This window comes from Pteropus medius, unplaced genomic scaffold, assembly GCF_902729225.1.
Source record: "Pteropus medius unplaced genomic scaffold, Ma_sr-lr_union100, whole genome shotgun sequence".
NCBI lineage: Eukaryota > Metazoa > Chordata > Mammalia > Chiroptera > Pteropodidae > Pteropus > Pteropus medius.
In genome coordinates, this window is record NW_024353907.1 from 3008624 (window position 1) to 3021672 (window position 13049).

Sequence of the window (13049 nt, forward strand, 5' to 3'; positions counted from 1 at the left end):
AGTTCATCATAATAAACTGGAGGTGTTTTTGTCTGTGATTCTGTTTGTGGACTAGCAATTTATGCTGTGAAGTATTCCCATTGGAACAATGCAGCTTTTAGAGGAGAAAAGTCATGGCTTTATTAGCATAAGTGCTACAGACACACACACATAGACACACACACCAATACACACATGCCACATGGACACAAGGACACATATACACACACTACATTGTTGCACCCTCTTATTGATTCCTAGTCCTGATTCCTCGGCAGCCCCTCGTTGCAGTGTACTGCCTGCAGCTCAAGAGAGTGTCCTTAATACACAGCTGCAGTTGGCCCTGTGGGAGGGAGCCACAGACTCCTTGGCTCAGCCTGTGTTGGTGACTACTGGGGATTTTAATCCAAGCTGCCTTTATTTATTCATAAGCAGGACTGATAGTCAAGGTTCTAAGGCCCCTGCACCAGTCAGATCCCTCCTGCCTTCAATTTTTTTATTTCTTTACTCCTCCTCTCTTCTCTCCCTTTTTTCTTCTCTGAGCAAAGCTGTGAGTTCCTTGTGATCCTTTTTTTCTTCACCCAAACACACACCAGCACACGCAAGCAGATATGCACGCTTGAGGGCTCTGGCCTAGATCTCTGTTGTATAGTGGCTCTTGAGGAAATCAAGGAAAATCTACTTAAGTTATGTTTTGAGAGTGTCCTTGGGGCTGGCCTGACAGGTAGGCTGGGTTGGCATTGGGCCATTTGGTTTGAGTTGAAAGCTGAGGCAAGTCTCCCTACAGTCCATCCTATAATATTTCTCCAGTTGACTCCTGAAATTCCCATATAGAGAAATATTATAATTTCCAAACCAGAAATTAGCACTTATGCTTAGCCAAATCTGAGATGAATAGTCACTCAGAAATAGATTTCATCTCATATTCCATCTGAGATCATAGCAGAGGCTGCTTGCTTGGAACATTATTAAGAAGGGTTGGGAATTTGCTCTGATTTAGTGGGGAAAGAATACAGGGATGTATTAGGACAGTCTGAGATAGTCATGGGATGGGCTAGTGGGAATATTACAATATTGGCTTTACACACAAATGGTTTCTTGAAGGATTAACTATGAAATGCTACTAGGTGTTAAATCCTGGTATGAATTGAATTATTAGATTAGCTGCCCATCACCTCTCAGGTCTCTAAAAGAATGGAGTCACAAGATTGGCGAAGTGTTTTTTAAGGGGTTAGTCTTCTTTTTTTAAAATTGAGGTAAAATTCACATAACATAAAATTTATCATTTTAACTATTTTAAGGTGTACAATTCAGTGGCTTTTAGTACACTCACGGGGTTGAGTGACTGTCACCACTCTCCAACTCCAGTATTTTTTTCATCACCTTGAAAAGAAACTCTATACTCATTAAGCAGTCACCCCTAATTCTCTCTCTTCCCCTCAGCCCCTGGCAACCACTAATCTGACTTTTGTCTCTATGGATTTGCCTATTCTGGATATTTTTTAGAAATCAAATCATACAATATATAGTCTTCTGTGTCTGGCTTTTTTTATTAGCATAACGTTTCCAAAGTTCATCCATGTTGTAACATAGATCAGTACTTCATTCCTTTCTATGGCTGGATAATATTCTATTGTGTGGATATAACATATTTTGTTTTTCCATTCATTAGTTGATAGACATTTGGGTTATTTCCACCTTTTGGCTATTGTGAACAGTGCTGTTATAAATATTCACATACAAATGTTTGTTTGAACACCTATTTTCAACTTTCTTGGGTGAATAGGTGAGTTTTTTTTCCCCACCTTTGTTGATGATAGATTTGAAACTGTCTGATAGGTTAATTTTGCTAAGAAAAAAAGAGCAGGAGTTTGGATGCTGCCTGGATGAGGCCTGGAACAGAAAGGGTACAGAGCACCTTGGTCATGCTCTGAAATCCTAAGGTCAAAGGGTCTCTGGAAAGGAGGGCAGGAGAGGGAGGAGATACCCCAAAATGGGGTAACAATGACCTTAAGCTTGGTGGATGGGGTTTGTCCAGAATTTATAAAATGGCTCCTTATATTTTCATCTTTTCATAAAGAAAGGAAAAGTCTCTGGTGGGGATGAAAAATGGGCTAAGAGAGGGCCAAAGAAAAGTGAAAATGATTATGGCTTTGGCTATGTCTTAACAAGGTGTCATTAATGGATGCATTTTTGGCAGAGTGTTCCTTCTTTGTGGAAAGCTCGTTTAGTTGCATGTTAATGCAAGATGACAAAATTAGTAGGGCAAGTTTTAGAATAACTAACTGAAGAAAAGCACCCACTTATTACAATAAAGCTGCCATGCATTTCTATGGTGATGGGCTTTTTTCTAAAGCATCTTCATATCTATGAGCTCATTAGTATGAATGAATTAGTGCAGGCACTATTAATTGCCATTTGAGAAACAGGAAATCCAGGTATCCAGCACAGTGCCTAGTGATAGTAGGCATTCAGTCAAGATTTGTTAAATAAGTGAAGCAGAGTCATATCAAGTCAAAGAACGTCAGAACTGGGAGATCATCCAGAAACCCTTTCCCCAAACAACTTTAAGAGAAGGGATATCAGGGAAGACTGTGGAAATCCTAGGCTTAAATGCAAGGTCAACTGGTTTGTGGATGAAGAACTGAAGTCAGAAGTCTCTTTTGTCTCTGTACAGAATATCATAACATCCACTACATTGCTTTATGGTGGTTTGTGTTCTTGTCTGTCCTTGCCACTGGGACATATGCTCATGAGGGGTGGTGGAGCTTGTGTCTAATTCATCTTGGTGTCCCCAGGAAGTAGCACAGTTGTTGAAACTTGTTGAATGGATGAACAAGAACCAAAGCTCTCTGCTCTTCCTGGGTCTCTGCTCCTTCTTGTTCTGCCACAGCTTTTGGTGGAAGAGCCAGGACTCAACCACAGTTTCTAGGTCTCAGGGATCTTTTGCCTATACCATAATGTCTACACTCATAAAAGTGACACTAGATGTCCTCAGCAGATTGCTTTGGACTTGCCAAGGCCCCTGGGATAATCCCCACTCTCTTGTTATTATGGAAGTGTCTAGAAGGTGAGGGAAAGAGGGAATTTTCTTTAGTTCAAAGCTTAAGGCCAGTTTAGCCAATTTCTATGGCATCTCAAGTGTATTTGCGCACCAGGAAGTCCTGTTCTTTGCTATGTTGTTCAGGTCCCACGTGGAGGTAGTCTGGAGCCAGTGTCTTGAGAAACTGTGCCCTTGAGCATGGGACCTGACAACAATGGGGGCAGGAAGAGGTGATGAAATTTTCAAGGGGTTCTGAAATAATTCCTTGTGTATCTAGGTCTGCTATTCCTAGGGACTTCTATTTGTTCCCATGCACATATTTGAGGCAAAGTGGAGGAACTCCCATATTGGTCCTTCCCATGTCTCAGTACTAGTTGTAGCCAGCCTGCGAATGGCAGATGGTGGGTATCCAGGACTGTGCATGGAGAGTCTGTCTACAGGTGCAGAAAGAAATGTGCATGGGGATTATACCTAGTGTGCAAACCGTGGCGTGGACTTTAGTGTCTATCCCCTGTCCTCTGCTTTTGCCCAGTGTTGAGCAGCCCTGAGTTCTTACCACTTGAGCTTCCAATTCCTGTCTCCCACACCAAATCCAAGACCCTTATGTTGGATCCTGCCACCACCTCCCCATCTTTAGAAACAGCTTGGTTTCCTCTAGCTCATTCTTTCCCCACTTCATGCCAGTGAGAGTCACAGAGTACAAAGTACAAAAGGACTACACTGGAGAGCTCAATGACAAATGATGGTCATGTTACCAGCAATTCTATTCCTGATTTCAGAGCAGTTTCTACACAACATAAGAGCAAAGCCAGATGGTCTTGCCACATGGATGAGATATCCAGGGATCAGTGGTTCTTCTTTGTTCTGTATCCCTCATTTTGAAGAGGCTAAGGGAAGGTCTGAGTGCTCAAAAGTCACCCAGGCAGCTTTAGGTGCCCATGTGAAGGGGTAAGTGGCTTGAAGAGTCATCCTCCAGAGGGGGCCAGTGCAAGTCCTCCAGTCAGGTAGGTTGGGGTGAGCCTCTTCTTTACCATCTCTGCTGAATGTAAGTTGGTCCTCAGTCCTCTGAGGTGGCATCTTCTGCCCCAAGGGGCCCAGGGAGATGTGTGTGTAGGTACATGACTGTCCTGGTTTAGATGAAGAAGGACGATATTGGAGATAATAGTGTAGGAAGGGACCAATGCAGGATATGATGGCACCAGCAATGCAGGATATGATGGCACCAGCTCTGAGGGCAGCCTACTTGTGGGAATAAGTGGGAGCTCTCAGGTCGTAAGAGGGAGCTGTATTATCAGACTCTGCTTCTGCAATGACTGAGCTTTGGTTCTTCTTTACAGTGGGAGATCAACAAGGAAGGTGATTTTCAAAGTGGGCTCTCTGGATTGGGAAACAGGATATGTATGCGAGCTTGTAAGAGGGCATTGTCTGGGGATTGGCAAAGACTCCTGGGGGAAGTTTTAGGTGAGCTAAGCCTTGTCAGGGGGAAGGGCTTGTGAGGGTCATCCTGTCAGATCTTCAGGTCAGAGATGGCAGTTAGAAAGTGTTTCCCAGATAGTTGCTGAGGGTCACATCAGAGAGAATGGAGTATGACAATGGGAAGTGTCCCTGTAACTAAATATTGTTTAGTCCCTTTCTGTCACAAACCACTCTGTTTCATGACATTATTTTGTCCTACTTTAGACACACCACAACTCCTTTTTCCCCAGACTGAGGTATAAGATGGGAATGGGTACTTCCCCACATCTCGCCTTCTTGTCTCCAGTCCAATGACCAGCATGCTTACCTGCACCAGGTCCGGCGTGAGGCGCTTGGCCTGCAGCCATTTCTGGAATCTTCCTGTTTTCCTCAGGATGTGCTCAATGCTGCACGTCCTTGGGGCTGCTGCGGAGGCACAGATTCTCCTTTCCGAGATCTCATTTTGGTGTTTGCTGACCAGCCTCGAGATCTCCACGAAGCATGGTTTTGGAATCATCCGAGTAATTTGCAGGGTAAGAAGGCAAGTAGTCCAGAGGCAACTCGAGGTGAGAGGCCAGCCATTTGTCAAACCTGGAAGAATAGCCCTTTTAGGACCTTCCTGGGGGCTGAAGGGATGAAGTAGGGGCCAAGCAGGGATGAGCAGAGCCTGGGGGACAGTGAGACAGGGGACAACATCTGGTCTGATGCATTTCTCCTCCTTATACTGATATGTTCCAAACTCTTTCTGTGAGAGGACTATTTTTGTTTCCCCAAACTTAGGGAAGTATATATGTGATGTCAGAAAAGGTGAAGGAGGTGCATGCCAGGCACAAACTTTATCCTCTTCATGAAACTGGCATAGAACTAACCATGGCCTCTGAATTTCTACTCCTTGTAAAGATGGAAGCTTTACACATGCTGATACCTTTGATTCTTCTAATACCCCATCCCCACTTTACAGATGTGGAAGCTGAGGCTGATAGACCTTAAATACCTTGTTCAAGGTCAGACAATATGTTGTCAAGCAAACCCAGAGCCCTCTGTCAGCAAAACCCATGATTTCCCCGCTTCCCTACACTAGTTCCAGAAACAAGCCACTCTTTGACCAACAACCAGGTCTTAGAACTATAGTTTTTGAAGAGGTTTCTGGGCCTGCACTGGGGAGACCACTGTCTCTTCATATTCAATCCCAAGCATTCTCATCAATTTTTCTTTCAGTCCAAAGATATAAATCATCAGTTCTAACCAAGTCACAGTGAACGGAGGTTGCTAAATGGTCACCAAATTCAAAGCTATCTGGGATCCAGGTGGTGTATAATTCTACACAATAGCCTGGTTAGTCCTGAATGCTCCCCAGGAGAGAGGCACTGTTACTATCTGCTGATTTCCTAAGACCCGCTTTGACCCCTTTCTCCAGTCATTTCTCCAGCTGTATGCAGACATTTCCATTAGGAAAGGATGTCAAATCTGGTTTATGCATGAAAAATTACTAAGATAGCATTTACTTTCATTATTATTAATAATTGAAGGTTATACTTCAAATGAAAATTAGGCTTTTAAGATGTATTATATGTTTAAATAAGAATCTTTAAAAACTTATTTTGGGGCATTATTGGGCAAACTCATGATAATGAGTTTTGGAAAAATTAGCATTTTGATTAACCCAAACCCTTGATTGTTTTGTTTCTTCACTAATATGACACAGCTTTACCTTAAGAGACTGCAAGCTCTTCAAAGAAGGTGCTTTAGCAGAAGCTATTAATAAGTACTTTCTGCAATGCATAACCATTCAAAATGCAATGGCAGTAGGCACAAAGAATTCTGTTCAAGAAAATTGCCACATATGTAGTTAAAAAGACAAAACACTGTGAACTTGCAATCAGTCAATTTTACTGGAATTTCCAGGACAACCATGGGACATGATCATCTTTTCTGGGAGGGTAAGGAAGGACCTTGGGCCCCAAGGCAGGCCTGTCTGCCTGTTTCCTGCAGCTATCACTGCTCATGGGAGTTCAATTCCTTGCCCCTAAAAGAGCATATGACTAAGGATTTACAACTAGGTGACTCTCTTAGATAATGATAGTAGCAACACATTTATGAAACATAGTGTGCCAGTCATTTAAAAAAATGCTTTAGGTGTATTAACTCAGTTAAACCTTTCAACAAGCCTGTGAGGTCAGTACTGTTAATAACCATACAAATGAGGAAACTGAGGCACAGAGAAGTTAAGTAATTTACCCAAAGTCACACAACCAGGAATTGGAGGAAGTGGCTAGTGTTCAGGCCTCTGGAGATTGCAATCTTAACCACGTTGCCATTGCTTAGTCTTCTATCATCCATTTTATGAATTAACCCTTGGGAACAGATCGATGACATTTTAGGAGTTATAAACTAGCAAGGTCTTTAAAGATTATTTTGTCCCTGCTGCCGTCTCCATCATATTTTTAGGATGAGAAAATTGAAGACGACTTGTCTGAAGAGTAACAGACAAGTGGCAGAGAGGGACAGATCTTAGGGCTCCTTGTCTCCCAGTTGGTGAGAGCTGTGTAGGGAGGGACACTCTGCCATGTGAGACAAGCTCATTGTCCTTTTTCTCTATCCCCACCTCCTGAAGAGGTTCTGCTTAAAAGACAACACTGACTTAGTAGGTAACCTATAATGGATGCCTGGTGCACATTCATCGGTGGCTCAAGGTATTCCCATAAGGACCAACTGAGGACAAATAAACATATTTACAAGCCACACATCTCCCCCATTCAAAATGGTAATAAATGTATGGCATTGAATGGGAAAAATGTAAATGTATATTCTTACTACTTTGATTACCTACTTTATTGGACAAAAAAATGTCAGTGAGAAAACAGGCCCTACTTCTTATTCATTGGACTGTTTTCATTTTTATTAATTTATAAATTTTTAATTCATTTTTATTTCAGTCCAGGGTATGCTAATATCCTAGAATTTGGAAAACCAAAAAAAAAAAAAAAAAAAGAGGCAGCATTTTAATCTTTCTGGACTGAGATCATGAGCATATTTGAAGTGAGGCTGGCCAAGTTCTCCTTGTGTTGAAAGATGGAAAGCAGGATCATAATTTCCAGAACTAGAAGGAAGCATAAAGGGTGTGTGATCCAATACCTCCAAGCTCCTTTATATGCTGGGCAGGTTGTGAATGTGGGGGAGAGTGACAGCACTGCATGAGAATAAAATGCCCTCTTCTCTTGTATACTTTTTGTGCTTGCATACAGTCAAAACGCTGTCTATAGATGTGCTGTCCTAAGTATTTTTTGTCTCTCTTCCTTCTTCTTCATCTTTAAGCTCTGCACAAACCCTTTAAATATCGAGCATCTTCCCAAAGTTCTCAGGACACAGTTTGTACTTTTTAGACCAGTTTATAACACTCTTTCTAGGCCAATCCCCTGCTATTCTCCTTATAAGCTTGCTTTGGTATCACCAAACCACTAACCATCTTTGGCTGAGTCATTTGTTTTGGGCCTCTGAGCCTCCACTCATCTTGTAATGTGCTTATCCCTTAGAGATACTTTCTTCCTTTTCTTGCCTGGATAATTCCTAACAAACCCTTTAAAACCCAGACTGGTATCATCTCTTCTGATTCTCACTTTCTCATCCCCCAGTTGAGATAAGTTCCTTCTCACATGCTATCATGACATCCTATGTAGGACATTTTGTATAGTCCTCATACTCTGCTTTAACCATTGGTTTATGTCTCTGTTTTCCCAGTAGAAAGCAAATCACCTCAGGGCCAAGATTGCGTTGCCTTCAACTTTATAACTCAGGGCCTAGTAGAGTGTTTGCTGCCAAGTTAGTGCCCAATACACTTTAGTTGGTGGATAGATGGGTATTTGGATGTATAGATGGATAAATGAGTAGAGGGGTACATGGAGGGTTGGATGGTTGGAATGCACAGAGTGAAGGTTAGGTGGAAGAAGGCATGAAGGGATACCTGGATGAGTAGGTAGATGAATGGATAGGTGCATGTATGGATGATTAAAGGTGTAGAAGGATTTTTTTTTTTTGCCATGAGCTTTGGGGCCCTGCAGCTCCCAAGACCTTGAATTGATATGAGGAAGTGTGTTAGAGTAATAATTACTATAATTTTCTGAGGTGAAGGAGACAGACAAGGGCAAGGGAGAGGAGAAGGCAGAATCAAACCTAATGATTTACTTATTTCAATGTGAGCCCTCTACCAGTCAAAAGTATTTAGACATTCTTTAAGACTTTGGAAGTTGAGGGTGGGAATGTAAGGCCAAGTGTGTACACTGAGGAAGGCGAGGTAAGGCATCTGCCCTGGTAAGAGCCCAAGAATTCTTAGGAGTGATTCTGACCAGAAATACTGCCACTAAGTTCCTCTCCTGTACCCCTTCTCATCTATTACCTGCACATAGACAAATACTGATCCATCAGGTCCTGGTAAATCTTGCCAATTGGTGTGAACACTTAAGATTTCAAATATAGGTATATTTCCAGTAGGAAGAATATGTCAATCAAGTTTACTCATTTTTCCAGCTTTCCTTAACTTTTTCATTCAGGATTTGAAAGTCAACATGGAATGCACTGAAACATTTAAATGTTCAAAGGTCAGTGTTGAGTATGGAAAGCATCAGATTCATTATTAACATTCTTGCCAAAGAAAAGGTAAGGGAGAAAAGACAAGGTGACATTCATCTACCCATCGTGTGTCTTCAGCCTACCCAACCAATCTGGGAAGCTCATTCTCCATTTGTTGCTGAACAACAAGCATTGTCCAGTTCTTCATGAGGACCAGCCCTGGAGTGTTAATGCTTGCCTGGCTGTAGCATTTCAGACAAATGTCTGAGAGTTTTTGATGGACTTTCTCCTAAGGTATCATCATAATCACTTTTAAGAGTGGAGAAATGTTTGGCGATGAACAAGAACAAAATGAACAAACATACCATTAGAAAGAGAGGCAAAGGATGTGAACTTGTAGACAATTTAGCAAAGGAGAAATACAAATGGCTAATAAGTCTGAAAAAAGTGCTCAACTCAGGAGAAATATAAAGTAAAAATAGTAGTGATATTAAATATTTGTGAGTGTTTAAGAAATGAGCTCTATACGTAGGAATTTCCATTTGTGTGTGTATCTATTTATCTCAAAATCCAAAAAAAATTGCGGTATTTTTTGACCCAAATATTCCACATTTAGGAGTTTGTCATAGGAATTAATCACTGATATGTATGAAAGTCTAGCCACAGGGATGTTCAACATAGCACTGTTTTTATAATACTGAAAAGTGAAAAAAACACTTAGTTGTCTCACAATACTGGATTAAATTTTGGTTGATTGATGCAATTGAATACCATGAAGCCATTAGAAATCAAGTTGTAGAGAAGAATAGGTAATAATGTGGAAAGGTATTCCTGATATATTGTGAAATAAAAATTTATACATAGTATGATCACATTTTGTTGAAAAAAAATTAATTCATACTTAGGAAAAAGGTAGCAAGGATATATAACAAAATGTTAACAAATCGGTGATCTCTTGGTAGAGGAATTATACATGATTTTTATTTTGTGCTTTCTTTAATCAATATTTCCTGGAAATTCTAAAATAAACATATTTCTTTCAAAATAAGAAAAAAGTTATTTACAATGTAGAGAAAAGGACTATAAACAAGTCCATGTCCCCAGACCCACTCACTGTTTCTGCTTTTTCTGTGCTGAGGAATGTGCATTCTCAACACAATGAGCTCTAAACCACAACCTGCCCTGCCTGATGGTTTCCTGCTTGCACACTTCCCTTTCAGGCACACATGGAAAATGAATTTTGAGGGGGCCGAAGTAATATCCTGAGCTCAAATGGCATACAAACCTATCTGGAGAAATGCTTCCTGAATTTGGCCAATACCTGCCTGGTGAGAAAAACTTCATTTATTTCACTTGGTTAAGAATCAACTATAAGATTCAGGTACTCTCGTTTACTTATCTGGATGAGGATGTGAACCTGAAGCTCTTCCTCAGTTGAATCCCTTAATTTCCTTTCCTCCTGTCTTAAAATGTGTCCAAATTCTCACTGCCTCATTTCCCCAAGGAATCAGCCCCACTTTACCTGTGTCCTTGGTCCTCTCCATCCCATTTCTTAGGTGGAAAGCCTTGACTTTACTTTTGACATCTCCATCTTTACTTTCTCTCACATTGAGTTGATCAACAAAATGACTCTCTAGCTGAATTGATTAGCATCCTTCCTGTCCTGATTCATTACCAATAACCTTTCTCTTGGACTAGCAGAACTGGTCTGGCAGCCTCTGCCAGCATCATTGGTCCATCCTGCACACTTCTTTCCATAAAGTCTTTCCAAAACACAAGCGTCGTCTTGTTCCTGCTCCACTTAACTCCCTCACCATGGCCTGCAATAGAGCTTTCCCAATTTTGTGTGTGTGTGTGTGTGTGTGTGTGTGTGTGTTTGGGGTGGGTAGTGGAGAGGAAAGTCTTTCCAACTTTTCAACATTCAAAATGCCTTTTAAAAAGTCCCAATAAAGTCCACATCAACTCCATACGATATCTACCACCTCACAAAAGAAGTTCAACATTTTTGTTTGACATTTTCTATTTGTTATTTCTGTTTACTAACTTAGTTAAATAATCAACTAAACTATGCCTTTGGATAATACAGATAAGAAATAAAATTATTGTAAATTAATGCCTTTTGTTTGGTCACAAATCTTACACACCTGAGGTAGGTTCTTGAGGTTGGGCAGAAAAGAGACCTATTACGAAGGGTCTTTGCTGTTGAAAAGGCTGGGAACCATTGGCCCACAGGTTAAGGTCCTTATACTTGGGCACAGCGTTCAAAGCTCCTTGCTCCATCTGACTCTTCCAAACTTCCTTCTCTGCCATGGCTCCACTTATGTTCCATGCTCCAGTTACTGAGCACTTTTCACCTGTTCCCACACCTCTGGATCTTTGTTTAAGCTGGTCCTTCTACCTTAAGCCCCTTTTCTCCCACTAATTTTCAGCTCATCCTTTAAGGCCTTGCTCAGAGTATCTTCCCCTGGAGAAAACTTTACTCAGTCCCCATTTGGAATTAATAGCTCCCAAAGGTCCTTTACCCTTCACTTCTGACCTGCATCAAATCAGGCCTTATTATTATTATTTGTAATATGGCTCCCTCCCCCTGAACCCCTGGAGGGCAATGACCAGAGTTATAAGGATGTCGCCACAGCACCTGCTTGGTCTTGGCTATAGTAAAGGCTCATTGACTGTGTGTTGACAGGCTTGAATTTCAGAGTGTGATCCCATTCTTTGGTGAGAGCCAGGTGCATTGCAACTTACTAAACTTGGGTTTTCCTCTGATCAAGGGAACATCTCGCAACAGAAAACTGGTTCAGAAATTTTGCTGCAAACTGCCCTTGCTTGAATCCCAATTCTGCCACTTATTAGGTGGCAACCTTGGGCAAGCCACTTAATCTTGCTATGTTTCAGTTCGCTATCTGAATAATGAATACAAAACATTAACTCTCAGGATGGTTGTGAGAGTAAATAAAAATAGCTTTAAAATGTCTGTCACATAGTAGGCTTTCTATACATTTTATTTTCTCCCCCTATGAAAAATGAACTTGGTTAATGCAAGAGTCCCAGGTTACTCCATTCACAGAAAACATTAAGCTCCCACTTCAAAAGGACACTTTGGATTTAGCATTTAGGGCTGGAATTTGGCTTCACACCTTACCCCCCTCCCCCCACCCCCGGTGCCCCAATTTCAACCCTTCACCGCAATGATTAAATGACTTGGCTTCGGCTCCCACCAATAAATTACACCCTGACTCATTTTCAACAAGTTTCTGGACATCTTCACATGAAAGGAACAGAATTTTTTCCCTCAGAATTATCTGATTGAGATTCTGACCTTATTTCTTCTTTAAAGAACTTCTTGCAAATTGATGTCCCGATGCAGGCATTGCATTTGTCAAGGCCGAGGAAAGTCCTTCCAAAATTGTAGCTGGTTCTGACTCGGGGCACCAGAGAAGGAGAAAGAGGAGCCGACGAAGAGACAGAATAGTTCAGGGCTGAGATCCATAGCAGTAAGGCCAGCCAGCCCAGGTGGAGGGCAGCAGTCTCAGGCTCCAGCCGGGGCTCCATTGGGGCCCAGGGCTCCAGTTGCAGCCTTCAGCTGTCCACTTAGGGCTGTGCAGAAGTAAGTCTTGGCAAAAGAAAGGAGGCTGGCTTCAGGGCGTTGACCCCATCCCAGCCTCCCAGGTTCTGTTGGAAGATGCTAAGGAGCTTGGGGCTAATGAGGCTGGGGAGGAGGTGAGGAAGTCAATGGAGGATGCTGATAACACTGTTTCCAGAGTTACTCTTCCTCTGCCTTCGGTGGCTGCCACAAGTTGGGAGGGGCTGACTGGCAGATTTTGGGAAGGACAATGGTCAGGGCTTCCCTGTGCAGTCTTTTTGACAAACACAGGATATCCTGGCTGGGCAGAAAAGGTCCATGCAGGATGTATGTCCAACCTGGGTTCCACCTGGGAGTTTCAAAGGATCCTGAAGGCCTCCACCCTCCAGTGTTTGAATCCTAGGTCTATTTGTCCCTATGGAT

General features: G+C 41.9%; 1 protein-coding gene across 1 annotated transcript in view; it reads right to left on the reverse strand.

The window, feature by feature from the left end:
- DIPK2B (divergent protein kinase domain 2B) overlaps positions 1 to 12799 on the reverse strand; it is a 48425-nt gene extending 35626 nt beyond the window's left edge. Inside the window, 3 exon segments of the mRNA XM_039851557.1 lie at positions 4806 to 4974; positions 4976 to 5068; positions 12363 to 12799. Of these exon segments, the coding sequence (XP_039707491.1) occupies positions 4806 to 4974; positions 4976 to 5068; positions 12363 to 12595 (495 nt within the window). The 5' untranslated portion in view covers positions 12596 to 12799.
- Positions 12800 to 13049: the final 250 nt, after the last annotated feature.